This window comes from Chanos chanos, chromosome 7 (genome assembly GCF_902362185.1).
Source record: "Chanos chanos chromosome 7, fChaCha1.1, whole genome shotgun sequence".
In the NCBI taxonomy this organism is placed as follows: Eukaryota; Metazoa; Chordata; class Actinopteri; order Gonorynchiformes; family Chanidae; genus Chanos; species Chanos chanos.
The window spans coordinates 20,956,375-20,977,766 of record NC_044501.1 but is presented as its reverse complement, the minus strand read 5'-3'; the positions used below and the strand labels follow the sequence as shown (position 1 = coordinate 20,977,766).

Here is a 21,392-nt window from a genome sequence, read left to right as displayed (position 1 = left end):
ATCCAGGCATCAGGCGCCGCCTGTCAGAGACGAGATGTCACGTTAGCCGCGTAATGACGACGCTACTTTGAGTGCGTCTCTAACAAGAGGAGAGAGCTTGTAATTACCTCCAAATCCTGATGCAGACCACCTCAACAGAAACACAGTGAAACACTCTCTCACACTCACACACACACACACGCACAAACTCACATAAGCAGGGCTGTCTTCAGAGCTTCCTGTCACGGCTGTGACAGCAGTGTCCTGGCTAGGCGTGCTGCAATAGCCTCTTCAGACGCAATTAGTGGGTCATTGTGTTAGTATGCAAAGGAACGCGCCCTAGAATTAGTCGCATTGTCCCTAGTTTAACCGAGACGTGACACGTAACGCACTCGGAACATTCCAAATTTGTTTGACAGCCCACCCCTCCCCTCCGCGCACACACACACCTCATGCATTTGCCTTTGGTTCTGTGCTGTCACTTGCTGACACTCTTTGTCTTCTTTTGATGGGTGTACTCATCCCTCATATTGCCATGGAAATGAACCCAGCGTGTTGATGCTCTCTCTCTCTCTCTCTCTCTCTCTCTCTCTCTCTCTCTCTCTCCTTCATTTATTCTGTGTAGGCACATGCAGGGGGGGCCTTATCCCCCACAAGCCCCCGCACCTCCGGTGGGCTACGTGTCTAGCACCCTCGTATCTGACCTCGAGACAGACCTCCCCGATGAAGACGATGATGAGGATGAAGACGAAGGCTACGAGATGTCGCAGCCCCTCCGTGGTATTGAGCACACCCCTGGCTCCAGCATGGACAACTTAGACAGTTCAGTGACGGGTAAGTCCGGTCGCGCACATTAACACCCCTGTGTCACTGTACTTGTACATCTGTACAATTAAGCCATTTATTAAGTCTTTAAGAAGTTGGCCTCTATATTCACATTACAACTGACTCCACTGTTAATGCCAAACACCACAGACGTTTCCATTTAATTTTTTTTGTAATTATCACAGCGGTCTCTTCCTCACTCTAGGAATGTAAAATTGGTCTGATTCATTGCATTGCTCAGCTTGACACCATTGTGAGCAGATTATGTATTATAAAGAGGAAAAAAAATGATGATTGGCCCCTTGTTATATGGAGAGAAGTGCAAGCAGGAAAGGCTGCCTCTTGCTGTGCGTTCGCTCGGAAAAGATCATAAAACGCTTATCGAGAAGGCATATCTAAAAAAAATAAAAAATTACAGTTTAAAAACACATGTGCTGTGTAAAGATAAGACAAAGAAAATAGGAGGGTGCTTATGCCCCGGCGCGGTCTGACGCTGACACGTTTTGATTCAGCCATTAATTTGAGATTTTGTTGACAGTGTGTGCCTGTAAAGGAATCGCCAGTGATTCTACTTGTTTACATGCTGTACGTCAGGTGGAAGCGTTGTTTGTGTTTGTGAGGAAAACAGTAGCAATGAAATTACACCCAACTCTGCTGTAAACATCATTACCAGGTTTGCGGTTTTCTTTTTTTTTTTTTCCTCTTACCTGAAAATGAACGTTTAAATCTAGTTTGTTCAGGCAGTTTGGGGGTGGGGGTGAGGGGGGGAGGGGGGGGCGCACAGAATTATAATTACAGCTCCAGAAAGAGATAAGGAAGGTCATGAATTTTAAAAAAGGCCAATGATGGAAAAAGAAGAAAAAAAAGAGAAAGTGGAGGAGAGAGAGAAATGGAGAGAGAGGGAGAGATTTACCTTGAACACACGCCCAGAGCCACCCGTCTCTTTCCCAGAGAGATTCGAAATGTATCCCAGGCACGTCCCAGCTTTTTTCAGCCCAGACGGGAGGCACCATTTTCATTTTTACAACTTATTGAAACGTTTTATGGCCGGCTGTCATAGGGGACACATGAAGGGTATGACATTGGAGTGGATAGAAAACAAGAGATCCATTTCTCTCCTCCGTCCACATGAGAGAGGTAACAGAAAGGCATTCTCCTCTCTCTGATTTTGTGTTTTTAGTGAGTGCATTCTGGAAAGGCAAGGAAAAGAAAAGGGGGAAAGGAAAGAGAAACAGCCAAAGGGGAAAGAAATGGGGAAAGGATAGAGAGTGTGAGTGGGTGAGAGGAAAAAAGAAAGAGAAAAAGAGAAATGCCCTCGTTTCTCAGAAAGGGGAGATGGTAAAGAGACATACAAAGAGAGAGAAAACAGTGTGTTCGCTTCCACTGCAAAAAGCTGTTCAAAAGGCAGTGAAAACAAAGAAAGAATGAGTGACAGAGGGGGAAAGAAAGAAAATAAATTTAAAAGGAGAAAGAAAAGCACACAGACTCGTTCAGAATCTTGGCCTGTCTTTTTCGGGGCTATAAGGTAATTTTCCTCAGCGTGATGGAGCGGTGGCTTCCCTGGACTCTGGATTCTGCCGACGTATTTAGACATATATAAAACCCCTGTCTAATCTGTCCCATCATATGGAATTACTCTGAACGCCTCTTATCTCTCACCCGAGTCTCCCTCGCTGCCCTCGCGCTCTCCGCAACCCCAAATACAGTCGGGGAGCAGCCTTAGCGCCACTGGATGGAGGAGCAGTCATTCTTTAGATTTATCGTGGGCCCCGTGTGGAGGCAGGGGGCTGAGGAAATGCCCTGCCGTTTAGTCCAGGTTGATAGATGGGGTCATTGTTTTTCACTCTATGGAAATGGATCTGTTCACCATCCACAACTAGCCCATCAAACTCTCACTGGGCTTCCTGGGCGAGAAGACGACAGGCCCTTCAACAAATAGAGCTGTCCTGCTGTGGTTTCTGATACACACACACATACACACACACACACACACACACACACATGCACATATATTTCTTCCCTTGTTAGGTTGTGCTTAATTACCAGAGCCCTACAGTAAGGTTACAGAGGAAAACTGGATGCATGCTATACCAGGACAGATGAGTTAATGCTACATTTACTTTTGTTTGTGTGGCTGAGTTTTTAGGAATTGAGCCTTACGTGAATTGGGCTCTCCTATAGTGTACCGTGTTTAAAAATGAATACATATACCTAATCACACAGCTGCAGTGGATATGGGAAATGTCCCCCACTACCCCCAACATCCAGTCATCAAGAGGAATGGTAATGAGAGTTAACGACATGCAGATGAGGGCGTTGTGGAGATGTAAATGAGATTTTTAGTGGGCTGGTGTGGGAATGACGGAGCTGTGCTTACAGCCCTGACTAACTGCCTTACTGAGTCCGCTTTATTAAGTCAGGAGTATCACAAGTCAGTAGAGAAGGTTCCAGACACATTCACACAGTTCCAGTTACGCAAGTACAGGAGGTAATCTGTGAACTGATGCATTCCCTTTACAGACTGTTGCTTAAAATAATCTGAATGTAGAAAATGATTTTAGTTAAGAAAGCAAGTCAGCTAGTGTGAGTCCTTTTGTAGTGATGTAGAATGAGGCAAAAACAAAACAAATGGTTGATGCAGGTTGAACAAAATCAAAAAAACACTCTTAGTTCAGTGTGTTGGACATGAAATGTGTTACAGCCCTGCAAGATTAAAAACCTGAAAAAATTGTACATAAAGAGACTGTTTTCAGACCAAAGATATAATGCCACATGATGAGATCTACTGAGATATAATGTAAGTATAGTGAGATGTAGTGAGATATGGGGAGATGTACTGAGATATAGTGAGATATACTGTGATATGAGACATTTGTCGTCAATCTGCATGCACCTACAGTATTAGCACTGTGTCAGGTGTCTGTGTGTGTGTTTGTGTGTGTGTGTGTGTGTGTGTGTGTGTGTGCGCGTGTGCACTTGCACTACTGTTTAAAACAAAGTCACATTTGTTTCCAGTGAAGAATGGCAGTGAGAAAAAGAGGGTTTATTAGGAGCGGGCAAACATGAGTGACTGACAGAGAACAGTTCCTTAACACTCCCACTATCATTTGGAAAAACTAGAGGACTATGCTTGTCTCCTGCGGCCTTTTTGTTTCTTTCTTTTTTTCATTTCCAAACCACATCTTTCAGGTGTATGTTTCTGGTTAACACATAAGTTTTGCAATACAGGATCAATCAGAAACACAGGGGATTTCCCAACGTGTCTCACGCGCTGGAATGCTACCGATACATGAGAGAGCAATCCAATGCATGTCTAGATCCAAAACTTTTCTTTAGTGTAACAGGATCTGCCTTTTGTGTATGTGTGTGCATTTGTGTGTGTGTGTGTGTGTGTGTGTGTGTGTGTGTGTGTGTGTGTGTGTGTGTGTGTGTTTGCCAGACATACAAGCGCCACATAAATATGGTCATATTATGAATATGGGTTTCCTTCTATCAAAAAAAAGAAAAAAAACTATGTATTTTTGGAAAGTAGTGGTTAAAACTATATATATATATATATATATATATATATATGTATGTATGTATGTATATATTTGTGTGCGTGTGTGTGTGTGTGTGTGTGTGTGTGTGTGTGTGTGTGTATTTTTTTTTTTGTATACAAAATGTTACCTGGGACAAAACAGCTGGGAGCTGTGGTAATGTTTTCATTTTCTTTATGAATTAATGAGGAATAGAGAAATGACAGAGCAGATACTGACAGTCCTAACATGTGAGGGACATGCAGTTCCGACATGGGCAGTATCAGGGCCTTTGATCAGGCTGCATGTACTGGCTGTGCTTCAGAGGTTTGTCTCCTCAGGCCTCATACAGGTGGGTGCATGTCTTTGTCCCACAGACTCATCAAAGGCAGCTGAAAACGCTGGTAGATGGGTAGCTGTCTGTGTACACACAGGCACAGAGGAACAGGTCAGGACAACAGCATGACGGTGCAAAAACAAAAGTCTCTTTTCTGCCAGAAACATGTTTTGTGGAACGCCTAGAACCAAGATTTAAACAATAAATCCCCAAACCTCTCAAAGGCTCTGTGTTACAGTGTTCAATTAGACAAGTGTACAACATATTAATCCAGTGCAATGCTTAGGCCGTTACTGCCTCAACACAAGGAGAGGCTCATTAGGTTATTGTGAACCTGTCAAAGGTGTGAATGACAGCATTGTTCTGTTTTAAAAGATTGCTTATTTCCTGCACAGTTACTTTACTGTCCAACACAAGAGGTCATATCCAACCTCATATAGACGTCATTGATTAGCAGTAATGAAGAATGTGATTAAAAGTCCACAACAACAGATCCACTCTTTGAGAGTCAGAACATCTACACCATTTAATTTAAGACACCTCCAGTCCACACAATGTCTGAACCAGTCTTTGCTAGCCAGAAACAGTTATTCAGACTCCTGTACTCAACAGTGTTCAGTATAGTGACGGTTTATTCAGACTCCTGTACTCAATGGTGTTCAGTATAGTGACGGTTTATTCGGACCCCCATACTCAACAGTGTACAGTGTAGTGACGGTTTATTCACACTCCTATACTCAATGGTGTTCAGTATAGTGATGGTTTATTCAGACTCCTGTACTTAACAACGTTCAGTATAGTGATGGTTTATTCGGCTCCCATACTCAATAGTGTTCAGTACAGTGATGGTTTATTCAGGCTCCCATACTCACCAGCATTCAGTATAGTGATGGTTTATTCAGGCTCCCATACTCACCAGCATTCAGTATAGTGATGGTTTATTCAGGCTCCCATACTCAATAGTGTTCAGTACAGTGATGGTTTATTCAGGCTCCCATACTCACCAGCATTCGGTACAGTGATGGCTGTGGCCCCTCCTCTTCAGGCTCTATGGTGAACGGGTGGGGTTCGGCCTCCGAGGACGAGCGGGGTTTCTCCAGCCGACGCTCCAGCGTGGCCAGCTCCTCTGACGGCTCTCTCTTCACCCACTGCAGCTTCGCCCAGGCTTTGGTGGCGGCCGCAGACAAGGCCGGTTACCGCCTGGACGGCACCAGTCTGAGCAAAGGAGGTTGGTGTGTGGCCGTGTGGATGCGTGTCTCTGGGAATGGAAAACAAAGCAAAAAAATAAAAAGACACAAGAGTTTTCCCCTTTTTGCCTCTTCTGCTACTCTCACAGTTGACCTGCAGCCCACTGTTGTTTTTCTCTCTCTTTTCTTTTTATTGGGCTGGTTCCTCGGGCTCTTTTGCTGTGTTTGGCTCTCTTTTGCCTTTTCGCTGGTCTTTGTCGAAAAAATGGCTTGTTGTCGGAAACATAGCAGAAACCCCAACGATGGCCTCCATTAGCCCGCCTCACTCCATCTTCACTACCCCTCGTCTCTGTTCGCGCGGAGCCTCGTTAGCACCTCCAAGGGAAGCTTGTTAACAGTGTGGATTGGGCTCACAGTCGTGCATGGCTCATGTGTATGGCTTTACAGGCAACTCTGGACACCCACTGTGTTCATTCTAACCTCCCTACAGGCTTTCCCCCTCTCCTCGGGACACCCTGAGCTTGGGCTGGTTGATTGCTGGCAGTGTGTTTTTGTGTAGGTGTGCGTGAGTGTGTTTTTTCAGAGCGGGCTATGACTCTCATCTTTTTCACTCTTGATATTCTCTCAGATCGTATTTGTTTCACGGGCACTGGTTGCTGGTGGGGGCTTTGATGATATTGCTTGTACTAATTCTAAAAACCATCTGTCTCTCGCTTGGATTCCTGTCAGCTCTTATTGTTAACAAAGAGAGTCCGTCTTGTCTGAAGACTGACGGTGCACACGACTAATCCAGCTCTCTGTAACGAGCTAACGCTAGCGGCTAGCCTGACTCCCGGCTCTTTATCGCCCCCTACAGGAAAGGGTCTGCTGCAGCGCCCTCGTCCCAGCAGTCCCTTCTCCACAGACGGCAGTGCAGTTGGCACACACAGTTTGGGTCACCAGCGAGCGGCCAGACCCGCCCGTAAACACAGAGGTCAAGGCACCGCCCCCCATCGTCGGGACGCCAGCGCAGACGGTGAGTGAGGGAAGAGAGTCACAGAGGAACACACTGACGACAGAGATCCACCGCTGATCAGGAGGTTTAGCCTGACTTGACCAAATAAAAAAAACAAAAAGAAACACAGAATAATCAGCAGAAGCACTGTATGTATTTACAGTGTTTACATTTATTTATCTGTTATCAAACTTCAGCCAGACTTCAGAGGCTTTTAGTTCTGAGGTTGATGAAGTCATCAGACTGGGTGGTAAAATATCAGGTGTGTGAGTGACACATCACAGCGTTACACACACATCACAGTGTTACATATATGTCACAGAGTTACACACACATCACAGCATTACACGCACATCACAGCAGAGAGTTGTGTGACTATTCATCCCAGAGAGAATTCAGCACTGACAGCAACGCAGATTTCAGACCATTGATAGAAACAGGAACCAGAATACAAGGAGAATATGTACTCTGTTACAGATAAACTTTGTATTTGATCGAGTGATTTGTATTTTTTTTAAATGGCTTTATTGTTTATGTTTATTAATATCTTTGTTACAGTTTACATGGCAAATACCCTTGTTAATTCGTTCGTTCATTCTTTCATTCGTTCATTCATACATTCATTTGTTCACTCATTCATCCATTTCATTTCATTTACTGGTTTATTACTCTTAAAGATGAAGTGGAGGTCTGCATGTTCAGTATTGTTTAGTGGTTAAGCTTCACCCACGCTACTTCAGACAAAAAACCACATTGATCCTCTCCTTGTTATTCTCCTGCTCCTATCTCAGACCTACCTCCACCCCCAGAACCCCCACCATGTCAGGGGGTGCGTCTACAGGGGGCTCGAAGCGTGGGGAGTGTGGGCAGCCCCGCCGACCGTAAGGCCTCCTCGCTGGAGCGCCAGCCCCTGTGTGGGCTGGAGGAAGTGAAGAGCTCTCTGGACAGACAGGCACGCGCCTCCCTGGAGCGCCAGCGCCAGGCCCAGGACAGGCTGGGAGACGTGGAGAGAGAGGACAGCCGCCGGGGGCAGAAAAACGGCCCTACCTCAGGTAAAGCATGCTGCCGAAAAAACAACACCTAGAGTGCCCTGAGGAAATATCAAGGTATTGCACAGAACCATCAAATGTAAATTTATCAAATGTAAATTTCTGGGTTGTGCTTTATGCAGGACTTAAGCAGATAGACATAGAAAAGAAATAAACGTGTTTAAAGTCAGTAATATCTATAAATGCATTATACTAAATACAGTTTTAAATCAGATATATTCATTAAGCCATCCTTGCTTTTAAAGTGCGCATGGCGTGAGAAACAGACAGTGAAGTAGAGGGGAGAGGTGGTGTGGTGTGGTGGAGCTGCTGGTACTGCGGGTGGATGTTTTCTGACAGCTCCAGCTGTAGACTCTGGTGTTCACTTACATCTCCCTCTGAGTGTATGAAAGCTCAGGATGAACAGATTGGCCTGTCTAATTCCTCTCTTAGAAACCAGTATCACAGCCAACTACACTGGCCAATGTAGCCCTCTAGCAGCCATCAAACAGATGCAGCGTAATCGCCCCAGCTTTCAAATCACACACACACACACTCACACACACACACACATAGACACACCCACAAATACACATCGGCATCCATGCACACTCACACACGTAGAGAGGGGAAAGCAGAGCGGCATGTGTCCATCTGTGCGGCTCTGATCATTAAAATTCAGTGCAGCGTGTGCCATGTGTGGAAATGCAGAGGAGCTGTGCCCTTGACACAGAGGACAGGAGGAACCTCCTCACTCTGAATCTGCTCCAGAACCCAGCTCATGGCTGATCCCTCTAATTGGTTCAGCTGTCATCAAGTTGAGTATGAGCTAAAAGTTCATCAGGAGGGGCGAGAGAAAAAGTAGGTTTGTGAACTTTAATGAAGAACTCTAATTTAGTAGTGGAGAAGATGATGAAAAACTCATATCATCAACACCAATGAAACATCAACATAAAGTTGGCCGAGGACCGCCACAGGGTCAGTTTGCACTTTGACATGTGGACTTTATGCTATATTTTTCCCAGTTTGTCTGGCTATTAAATTGCTAGTGCATGGCAAATAGAGTGAACAGTTTCATTTGTTTATATCAGTAAGTAATGAGCGACTTTCACTCGCAGAGGCCTTACTGTATGTTTAAGACAAATTTCCCTCCCCTGTACCTCTCAGGCACACCATACACAACACAAATACACACTCCCTCACACACACACACACACACACACATGTTCACACTTTTCAAAATTGTCTTTTCTGGGTCTGTCACTCTCTGATAAAGCTTTATTTAAGTGTAGAATGTGGAACTGACTACTGCACACCCAGTCCCCCGTGATCTACTTATGGCATGTTTTAGCCGACCAGTTATATGTTCTTATGGCATGTTTTAGTGGACCAATTATATGTTCTTTTTGTGTGTGTGTATGTGTGTGTGTGCGCGCTCCACAGAAGAGGCTTTGTTGCCCTACAGTAAACCATCTTTCCCATCGCCTGGAGGTCACAGTTCGTCCGGCACCACCTCGTCCAAAGGCTCCACGGGGCCCCGTAAAGGAGAGGGACCTCGAGGGCAGCACCAGCGGGGCCCCGCCGACCACGCCGACAGCAGCTTCCAGGGCAGCAGTGGACAGGCAAACTATGCCGGAGACTCATGTAAGTTAAGCAGGCCACTCACACGGCACGGACAGGCAGACAGCAGCAGTCATGTGTGCTCAGGCTGAGTACAGCTTGAAATCTGACGTTAATCCATTCATTAACACACATTAGTGTACATTACTACACAACACGTACCGTAAGAGCTGTTAAATATTGATAGATATTGTTTGAGTAGAGCTCGTTGTTAAATGTACACATGGTGAGAGCGAGTGAATGAATTGTTTTAATAAGGTTACTGAAGCTGTCTCTTAAGCGTGTCTTTATCCTCCCCCCTGCGTGTGTGTCTCTTTCAGAGTGATATGCCGTGACCACGGGCTGGACAACACTTTGCCTGTTCTGGAAATGCCTCACCCACAGGTGCAATGGACAAAAAGTCAGAAGGAAAAACAACAACGACAAGAAAAGAAATGGAAAAAAAAAATGAAGATCATTGTGCTGATTATGGCCTGACTAAAACTGTAAATGTGATGTAAAGACAGACATGCAAGCCCACAATGTTGATTTTTGGACTTTTTTTTTTTTTTTTTGATCTCTTCAAAATCTCATTTGTCTGTTCAAAACCTCATTGTCAGCCTTCCACCATTAAAAGAAAAATAAGAAAAGAAAAAAAAAAAAAAAGAGCTTTTCATCCAGGAGGAAAAAGAAAATGTTTTGGGGTGGGGGGGTGGGGTTAGAGAAAAGATAGGAAGGGCATCCAGTTTGCCCAGCTGTGGGGAAAAAGCAAAGGGAATCTTGTTTTATGTAAATATACTCTTAACATTGTTATTGCATTGCTATGCAAGCCAAGCCGTGTTTGCTTTCTTTTCTTCTCCATATGCTCTTTGTCCTTTGTACTATATGTGAATTGGTAGGCTTTGGTGCCATAAAAAAAAGGTTATGTTCAAATCCATTATTTGTTAATACTTATCATTGATTAATTGTTATTATTATGATTCTGATTATTATTGTTGTTGTTATTATTATTATTATTATTATTATTAATTATGTTTTTTTTGCACTGCAATTTTTGGTGACAAGCACAAAAACATAGCTCCTGCTGACATGAAGACCCGGAGGAAGGGAAGAGAAGAAGAGATTGGGTACTGTAACTAGAGATAAGAAAATATATAACCATGTACAGAGATATATAAGAGAGTACTGTTGGTAAAAAAAAAAAAATAGACCATGCCATGTCTGCATTGGCACAAGGTTTGTTAATGTCCCATAAACACATGGCAGTTTGTGATAGCCATGTAACGCTATGACAGAGGGAGTTTGGAACTTTGCTGTTGCTATGGGGAAAAAAAGAGAGTGATGGTGATGAATTGTTGTAGTGTTTGTTTGGTTAGTGGTCATTTCGCTGTGGAGATCAGATCCTGACGCTGCTGGTCTGTGACGTGAGAAATGAGTAAGTCTAGCTGCCGCTAGTCGGCCTTTGCAGTACTGAAGAAAAAAAAAAAAAAAAAAAAAAACAAACCTTGGTACGACGTGATTCTCATTGTATCTCAAAGACAGCTATGAATTATTCCCTCATCCTGTACCACTTTGGTTTGTTTTGTCTGTTTGCATCTCCACACAGAACGTCCTAACAGATGAACGGGACGCCAGTGTCCTCTCTCTGTCTACTGAAGCTAACAGAGACATGCTAGGCTAGATACTTTATGTTAGCAGGTGTTTTTGGTTTACACAGGCTGATATGTCTCTTTCTGCCTTTTTCTGTTTTATGATTATTATTAATACATATTTTATTGTTTGATTTTCATCCCCACTCTCCGTCTCTGAAGCACTTATAACAGCGTTTATTTAAAGCCATAGTAAAAAGACAATAGACACTCAACTTCACGTACTTCTAATGGGCTGCTTCCAGTCACAGACTTTTCTCCCCTAAAAAAAAAAAAAACACACACACAAAAGCCTAGAATCAGTACATGAAGAGAAGTCTCTCGTTGGAGTGCTTTTGTTAGGTCAGATTCTAATTGCAGAATTTAGATTTGAACTGGAAGTTTAACTAGGACATGGATGTCAGGTTAGAATACAGGCCAGGAGTGAAGGGTGGCTTTTTATTTTATACAAATGTCATCGCTTTCTTTCTTTTTCTAAGCACTTGCTTTCTTTCTTTCTTTCTTTCTTTTTGTTCATTTTGGGTTTTTTTAAGTTGAATGGCAAAACCAGAACCGAGAACATTGTCTTCTCTTCCACCTCCTGACTGATCCGTTCACATGCTTATTAATCTATGCAGAGCGGCAATTCACACAAACCCATAACACATGCCATGGTGAAGGCCTGAGTGTGAGGAGAGGAGAGTGCGGGAGGTCCATAGCTTTAAGACTGGACTCATCCTGCAACCTTTGGCTTAATGTGTTCTCTCTTACTCCCATCTCATTGACCGCACATCATTCCCAACGGGGAATTCAGAAGTATCCTTAGCAAATCAAATGTCTCCGCTCTTTTCTTACAAGGCATTCCAAATGCTAAGAGAGCACATGATAAATCATGCGTATGCTGAAAAGGTGTCAGAACATGGCTGTCAACGGTCAGGATGCAAAGAAGTCATGCATTAAGGCTATGAACACTGCCTGCCTCTCTCTCTCTCTCTCTCTCTCTCTCTCTCGTAAAGCATAGAGCAGACAACTACATTACTACACACACATCTCACTCTACCATTTACCTACCCTTTCAAAAGCCACCACCTTTCTCACTTTTGTAATTTTTTCCAAATGTACCGACAAACTTTCTGTTTTCTTATTGAGTTGGTTTGTATTCTTTTCTAAAGAGACACTCACAGGAAAAAAAAAGGCTGCTTGAAAAAAAAAAGAGGATATTTTTTACTGTTAAACATTCAGGACTTACTGGTAAAATGACTGTTTTTTGGCTGTTTTTTTTCCCTTCCTCTCCTCTTTTGTAAAATAATAATAATAATAATAATAATAATAATAATAATAGTAATAGTAATAATAAATAATGATGCTGAAAAGGGTTGGGAGCTAAAGGCTTTGTGAGGTTGACTCTAGTCCTGTTTGTGTTCACCGTCTCTCCTCTTGGACAGAAATCATTTCAGTTCTAGTGGTGCAGTTGTTTGGTAATGAGGTGCGTTGAGTATCTCAGGTTTTTTCCCCCATGGTCTCATCTTGTTCATGTGAGTGTGTACATATATGTATATATTCACCATGCACCCTCAGTCCTTCACAAAAAAGGAGAATAAAAAAAGATCATTCCAGTTTTGTCGATGAAAAGGTCCCTTCCCCCTCTCCATTTGTCTAATGGATCTCTCCTTTGGACTCTGTTGCTGAGTGGATCTCCTTGCCTTGTACAACAATGAAAATCAATGTGCCGGATCACACGACTGTGTCCATAAAGACAAAGATGTCAGTAACAGAAAGATACCAAATTAATATCAATATTTCTAATGTCTAATGCATTTTAGTGTCTCTTTTTTAAACTAATGGTTTTCTTTTCAAATCACAGTGTTGTTGATTTTTTTTTTTTTTTGTATTTATTAAAATAATAAAGGTATATTGTGAAAATGCGTAAGCGTTTGTGGAATATAAGATGTTTCTTTGCCTCTGCCTCTCAGTGGCTGCAGGGTTTGATTGAGTCTTAAAGTCCCGTTCCATGCAGACAGGTCAAAACCTCTGAGAGAGGAAACTCTTAGAGGGTCCAGCCTCTGAAACTTCTAATAACAGATATGCTGAACTTAACCAGCAAAACACACACAAACAAAAGGAGCTGTGGGTCCATCTCTTTGTCCCACAAGTACTTCTCCTCTCAGTGTCCGTCTGTCTTTCTGGCCTTCTGTCTGTCTGGTTCCTTTTTACTAAAAACAAAAAGAGAGAGAGATAAGCAAAAATGAAAAAAAAAAGACAAAAGTTTCTGGGTTATACCTCTCTGTAGAGATTCTCTACAAAACCAGTTTTACTTTCAGTTTTTGTCTTTCTTTTAACAAACCTCTACATTGAACTGCGTATCCAAGAAGAAAGGAAAAGTAGAGACAAGAAGGTTCGACTAGTCATATTCTTTTGTCAGTAAAATAAATCAAAGAGTTTTTTTTTTCTTTTCCTATCCCTGGATCTCTATCAAAAAATGAACTATTTTTTAAAAATGGAAGCTGTCAACTTCTGCCTTCGAATGAGAATACAAGAATGAGAACAGGTGGAAAATTAACAGTCCCAGTTTAAATGGAAAAACCTGGAATCAACATGTTATTGAAAACATAGGCTAATTCATTCATTTTTATTTGTTAAGTCATTTTGGGTAGAAGGTGAAGCCTTCTCAAATACCACTGGTGTTTGTCTAATCGGGTTACGTGTGCGTTTACATATGTGTGTATAAATACATAAGTATGTATACGTGTTTATATGTATGTATATATATATGTGTGTGTGTGTGTGTGTGTGTGTGTACGTATATGCGTATGTGTGTATGTTTGTGTGTATGCATCTATTTAATTTTTCACTTATTTATTTATTATTCTGTGTTATTTTGAATATTATCATCACTGTTGAGGGCATCAAAGCTTTTTTTGAGGTTCGTGGAAGAGAGAGAAACTTTATGTGTGTGCGTGTTTCTGTGTGTGTGTGTCTGTGTCTGTGTGAGTGTGTGTGTCTGTGTGTGAGAGAGAGAGAGAGAGAGAGAGAGAGAGAGAGAGAGAGATTCAGCCTCTCTTGTCAGACTAATCCATATTCTCCTCCTTGCGGGCAAGATCAAACAGAAAGCTAAATGCCTGAAATCAGAGGGAGAGGCTGGCGTGTCTTTGAAGAACTCTTGAAGAAACTCTTGAAGAGACTTGTCTGTGTGATACAGAAAAGCTGCTATTTTAGCTCCGCTTTCATGCCAGACTTACCGATTTTTTACGCACCACACAATACTTACAAGATTATCTTTCCACAAAGTCAGGGAAAATCATTTGAGGTGAACAGTAATAATTGAATAAAGGCAAAAATTGTAGCCCTAAGGAGACAAGTTCATTTACAGTTTGGGTAATTTTAGTACAGGCTGTGGACTGTCACAGTGAAATTATATGTCCGTTAATTTAGTAGTGCAAACTGGATTATGATTCTGCCATGATTTGATCAAAATAACCACAATGACAAATCGGAGGGAGTGAAAGAGAGGAGAGGAGAAGGAGAGAGACATCAAAGCAGAATGCCCCTTCCTGAAAGAGGATCACGTCGTACGATGCAAGGGTCTTAGTGTTGATCAATGGCATATAATCATCCCCAGATCACAAGGTATACAAATAGATCCTGACCCTTAAAGCAAATCTACCATGACCTCGGTGCCCTAAGCCAAACCCCACCTCCCTACCCCCCTACACACACACGCACACACACGCAAGCACGCACACACATCTCTGCTCCCGCCACCGGCCAGCAGGAATAATGACTGGAACCTGGAATTTGCCAACCAAGCAACTTTTGCGTCTTTTTTAATTTCATGCTTTTTTGTCCTCTCATTTCTCACACGGTTCTCTGAAGCCAGCACCCTGCTCCTCATGGGACTGCTGCTCTGAATCGTAAAAAAAAAGGCAGAGAAACGGATCCGCGTTGTTTTGGGTTTTTTTAGGGAGGGGGAGTGGTGCTTTTTTTATATTGTAATTTCATTGTAATTTTGTTTCCCCCACCCTCTTTCATCATGTGTAGAGAGAACACACACACACACACACTCTCTTGAGAGGAAAGCAGTCTGTATTCAGCTTGGATATTTTGGGTGAAACACACGTGGATTTTTTCGTGCCTTTTTTTTTAAACTGAAAGGATGTGCTTTTGCTGTAAGATGCAGGTGTCTGTTTCTCCATCATTCCTACTCATTCTCCCAGAGGACTCCACTTTGGATTCTCAACACCATGTCATTTTTCAGGCTGTGTGTGTGTGTGTGTGCGTGTGGAATGAAAGAAAGGTGTTTTCAGATGAAATTATGTGTGCAAATGTGTGTGTGTGTGTTTGTGTGTGTGTGTGTGTGTGTGTGTGTGTGTGTGTGTGTTTGTCCATGTGGGTAAGCATGAACGTGCGTATGTGGGCGGGCTGTCTGTATGTGTGTCTATATGTAAGGGTGAATGTGTGTGTGTGGCCATATTGCAGGGGGGTGTGTTTCTCGTCTTGTGTTGGTATGTGGGTTAATTAAAGGAAACATTGGCTGCGGCTGCAGTCACTTTCTCCACATGCATTTCTCTCTCTCTCTCTCTCTCTCTCTCGCTCTCTGTTTTTGTCTGTGATCTGGTGACAATGAGGTGAGCAGGAGGACAGCAGCACCACGGCAACACCATACATCACACATGTCACAGACCAGCCTGCCGCTATTAGCATTGCGTTCCCTGCTCTTTCTCTCTCTCTCTTTCTCACTGTCCCTCTCTCTCACTGTCCCTCTCTCTCACTTTTTCTCCTTCTCTCTCTCTCTCTCTCTCTCTCTCTCTCTCTCTCTCTCTCTCTCTCTTTTCAAAGAGAGTATAAGTTAGCTGACTGTGAGGGTATCCGTACAGAGATTGTAATAAGCTTAAATCACAATTACTCTGATTTCCCTGAGTAGAAATGAACATGCCCTTTGTAATTCTGTCTGGTCAGAGTGAACCACATTCTCATCTTTAATGACTCATCTCTATAGCCCTTTACCATCAGCCCTGTCCTCATCTTTACTCTTTGACTGGACCCTCTGCCCAAACCCATTCTCTTCCCAACTCTCATCTCTCCTCTCCACTCCACCCTCACTCCCCTTTATCAGACTCACTCATTCATTACTGGAGATGGTTGGTATTGTGAAGACCTCATTCATCATAAATTAAATTGTATTAGAAGAGAGAGAGTGGGCCTGAGGTTGAATAGGTCCTGAATATGAATCTGCTATTTCATTACTTCTTTTGTTCACAGGTATCTGCTGTGCATTTAAAACTTAACTGTGCAGTGTGTGTGAACTGGTATCTACAGTTTAGTATAGTTCACATTAAAACACAGGTTAACTTTAAAATCTCCATCGCCACACATGAAGTCCTCATATGTTAGACACAACACATGACACACACAACAACCAGAATTTCCACTTAATGATACAGTCATGGAACAGTGATTAGATTCACCAATGAACTACGACTTGATAATTATTCACTATCAAAAACAGTATCTTATGAATAGTCTATAGCCCCTTTCACACTTGCACTGCAACCCTAAAATAATTGGGATTTTAACCGGAGGGGCTGTATGTGTGAACAAAAATGTGTAACTGGAGAGACGATGAGATTCGGGAACTTTTCTCGGTCTTCTAGGGCTGACGATTTCGGCCGACGCTGAAATCGTCAGACAAAAGTCGGTAGCCTCGTCCGTCTTTTTCGATATGCTGTATGCGAAACACTGCGATTTTCGCAGAGTACTTTTTGCGTCATGTCCTGCCTCCTGCACGCTCTACCTAGGCACCACCCCCTGCCTAAACCAAACAGAGTATTTCGAGTATGTGTGAGCACCTCTTACTCGGACTAGGCTATCTGCTGCTGTGTGCTGCATCTGTGAAACGTTGGACATAATGCGAACCTGATTCTGGGTTACAGTACGTAGTGCATATGTGGAAATGGCTCATGTATGTGTTTCAGAAATATTGTTTTTAATTTTTAATTTAATTTAGTTTGTTATGAGATGTAGGAGCTCATGTTGGTGTGTGTTTAGAGTTTGTAGTCTTGAGGTCATTAAGAAAATGTCTATAATTCTTTTTTATTACGGGATTGTTGTTATTCAGACATTCATAAAAAGACACACACACACACACCCACACACACACACACAGGTGCTTTAAGTGACGTTTGTTCACACAGGCTTGTCTTCTCCTGATGAGCGTCTCTTAATCAGAGCATAATTATTGAGCGTGAACCTGAATGGCCGGGTTAATGGTCTCCTCCCTGATTAACGATGTGTGTTCATACATACACACACACACCCACACACACACACAGCGAGAGAGGACCCCCCCCCCCCCCCAAACACACACACAGAAACACACGCACTCTAATCCACTCCTTCATTAATTAACGGCTAGGGAAGGAGCCAAAGACAAAGGGATATCCTGCAGGCAAACCAAATGACTACAAATCTTCCCGAAAATATAAACAAAATAAACAAATAAATAAATAAAAACAAAGCGAAGATGTGGATTGCAGAACATGCTGTATATTTGGTACAAAATTGACACTTTCAGTCATGATGCAATGCTTATTAGAATTATAAAGGATTCACTCCTTTAAAATGAAGTCCTTTTATTGAAGTCTATAATCAATAAGCTGTTCTCTTTAACGGGTTCAAGAGTAGGACCTGACTGATGTCTTTAATGAGGGGGATACTAAACTACAGCACGATTGACAACCAATCTATCCACCATCCCTATCACATTACACCTGACTGCTGGTGGTTTGGCTCTCTCAGAGAGAGGCATACACAGCTGTGACAGGGTTTAACCAAGCAGACCTTTGACGTCATAGCAACCAACTTCAAAGAGACTCTGACACTGCAATGAGAATCAGCAACAAGCAGTTGTCCTGTGTCATAGACCCAACAGTGACTGTGTACCTGACCTGAATCTAAACTATTACGAGGGAGATTTTTTAGAACACTGGAAATCAGTTCATATAAAGGATAGAAATGGAGAAAAGCAAACAACTTTGGTCAGTATCTTTGCCCTTTCTGCCAGCTGATTAGTAAACGTGACCTGTTGTGAAAAACCATATACTGTATATATATATATATATATATATATATATATATATACGTGTGTGTGTGTGTGTGTGTGTGTGTGTGTGTGTGTGTGTTTGTGTGTGTGTGTGTGTGTGTGTATATACATGCAGTATATGGTATATATAAAGAGAGAGAGAGAGAGAGAGCCGGATTGGGTATTCTCAGAGCGAACAGAGAGGCAAATGACAGCTGACTTGGTAATCTTAGACAATTAGTAGTGTGAGGGTTGAAACCATGGTAACTACTCCCTCATGTGCAGTTCTGAAATCTTGCTGCTTTCATTGATGGATACATGAGGTACTACATGAGAGCCAGATGACAAAACTGTTGTATGAAAGTCATTGTATGAAAGATTAAAGCAGAGGAGACCAGACTTATTCTGTAGATCAGAGACTAATTTACCTTTGTTAATCCTGCCCAGGTCAACAGATGCCTGCTTTTCATTTAAGCATTACTGTAAACATAATAGTGTGTGTGTGTGTGTGTGTGTGTGTGTGTGTGTGTGACATGGCTAGGACTGCCACACACCATCTCTTATGTCTACTACTATTTTACTCACAGTGATTTCAGGCTAAATCGCTCTCCACAGAAGCATGAAACAAACCTGTTATTTACAGTATTAAAGTAAAATTGTTAAAGGGCTGTAGGCAATGCTGTGAAATACAGTAAAAGACTGTACAACCTATACACAACTGAGAGCACTGAAGTTTATTATGGTCCAGATTCTACATTCATGCACTATTCATGTATGGGTTTTTGAAAATGAGAGAGATGAAGTCAGACAATGATTCACACACTGATGGTGATTTAATTTCATTTATCCAAATGGCACATTTACATATGGAAAACGAACTCTATTGGTATGGTCCTTTTTTCTGCTTTTCCTTTGAAGAGATACAATTCTCGTGTCTTGCAGGCTTTCTACCAAATCTCCCACTTTGCGAACTGATCCAAACGGTCAAGGTAATTCACATGCTGATTGCTGCAAACTAGCTTTTTCTTTCTTCTTTTTTTTTCCTTTTATCGCTGGTTAGTCTTTTTTTTTTGACGTCGTCGTTATGGTGTTGGGGGGGGGGGGGGGCGTAAAGAGAGCGATGAGGAGAAAAATCTGCTGCTTTGGTGACAAGACTGCAGGTGCACTGTTCTGACATTTCTCTCTCTCTCTCTCTCTCTCTCTCTCTCTCTTTCTCTCTCAGTCTGGTATCTGCAACAACAAAGCACTGGCGAGAAAATGTCACAGTCGTCTCCGGTGCCTGTGTCTGCAGAATGAATAATTACCCTGTTTTGACTCCCACCCCCCTTAAAATGAGAAAATCGCCGATCAAACATTTAAACAAAGAAAGAAAGAAAATGAAATTTTAAAAAACACATGATAAGGAGTTGGTGCTAGTGTTTTGTGGGTCTTTTAAGAATCCAGTCTTATTTCCATTCAAAGTGGGACAGTGAAAATGATTCCAGAAATGGTTTTGACATTCTGTTTCACTGCGGAGATGGAGAAGTGACCTAGACTTAGTCAGTGGAGGAACAGTCTGGAACTCCGCCCGAACAAACACAGGGGTTTCCCCTCCACGGTTAAAGGACGTGTGGTTGTCACCATTATGGTTAATAATTCTGACGACAGCTCGGCTTTTGGTGTAAGGCTGAGGGAGGTTATGGAGCACGACTCCTGTGCTGATACGTGTCACTGAAGCAGCAAATTAACATGAGGAGATGGTAACGTGTGAGAGGATCATGGAGGATGGGGTTATGGGAGAGAGAGAGAGTGTGTGTGTGTGTGTGTATGAAAGAGAGAGAGAGGGAGAGAGAGGGGGAGAGAGAGAGAGAGAGAGAGAGAGAGAGAGAAAGAGTTAAGTGTTGTTTTGGCCTTCAATGAATCTTTTCAGGTTCTTGGACTAAAGGATTCACTGAAGAGTTTTGACGAATCACTTCCAACTTGGTCTGACACCCACACAGTCTTCAATTTTTCTCCTCCATTAAACCACAGCTGCTCTCTTTCTCTGTGTGTGTGTGTGTGTGTGTCTGTCTGTCTGTCTGTCTGTCTGTTTGTGTGCCTTACACACAATTACTGTGTCATGAACAATGCATTGAGTTTCAAGTGTAACTTCTTGTGCCTGAGAGGTGTCTGATAGCTTTGTTAACATCCCTGATGATACATATGTTTGTGAGAATTGGTTTCAGGTTCAGTGATGGTGGTCCCATGGAGACAAGTTTTTTACATCTCCACTCCACCACTTCGCACAGCTAAATCTACCTTCTGCCAGAGAAGCAGCAAATTAACACAAGAGAATGGCAACATGCTGAGAGGCTCAGTGAAGCACTGTGCTCAAGCATAGCAGCCACCATAAACTCAGTCACTGGAACCAAGTCTATTAGATTTGAGCTTAGCCAGCAGGATATGGTTGAAAAAGAAAACCTGGGAAGCATTTCTGTTGGGTAGCTTTTCTCGCCTTAAACCTTACCTTCTCATTTGCGCTCTCTCCCTCTCTCTCTCTCTCTCTCTCTCTCTCTCTCTCTGTATATATATATATATATATATATATATATATATATATGATTGAGCATATTGGGAGTTCAATATTGCTAGTATTGAGCTTTCCTTTTGTGTCCTCTCTCTTCCTCCACTGCAACAGGAGAAAAAAACTGTGGCAATCTGTTTTTTTTATTATTATTATTATATCTGCGTGTTATTTTTTCTATAGGGGGCAAATTAATACAAGGCAAGTGTCCTCCTCTGTTATGTCCTAGCTCCCAAAACTCTGTGTTTTCCTGTGATACTGGCATGTTGGGAAAGGTTCAGCAGAAAACACACAGCAGGTAAAGGCCAGGGTTTTCTCTCCAGAGACAGACTGTGACTAGACCAAGGCTTAATCACTTCCCTAGTGATTCAAATGAACTGTAGAGGAAATAAGGATAACGAACAAGAACAGGACAGTACCTCTACTCCTGCAAACAGCCACATTTTTTTTTTTTTTGACAAGCAGCCGTTTCCTGAACCTCCCCTGCCTATCTTCAGCAAGAGCTTTTGTGTTTTCTCAGAGCCTACACTTTCAGATAGCACACACACACACACACACACACACACACACACACACAAACACTCCCACTTCTACATGTAACATGGCTTACGGCCCTCTCAGAATGAAAGCACTCTTTCACATCCTCACAATAGGGGCCATTCAGCTCTCACAGCCGC

At 42.5% G+C, this 21,392-nt stretch overlaps 1 protein-coding gene across 1 annotated transcript in view; it reads left to right on the top strand.

The window, feature by feature from the left end:
* robo2 (roundabout, axon guidance receptor, homolog 2 (Drosophila)) overlaps positions 1–21,392 on the top strand; it is a 330,740-nt gene that overhangs the window by 307,251 nt on the left and 2,097 nt on the right. Inside the window, exons 26-30 of the mRNA XM_030779068.1 lie at positions 605–813; positions 5,705–5,887; positions 6,703–6,861; positions 7,632–7,880; positions 9,312–9,512. Of these exons, the coding sequence (XP_030634928.1) occupies positions 605–813; positions 5,705–5,887; positions 6,703–6,861; positions 7,632–7,880; positions 9,312–9,512 (1,001 nt within the window). The remainder of the gene's footprint in view (positions 1–604; positions 814–5,704; positions 5,888–6,702; positions 6,862–7,631; positions 7,881–9,311; positions 9,513–21,392) is intronic.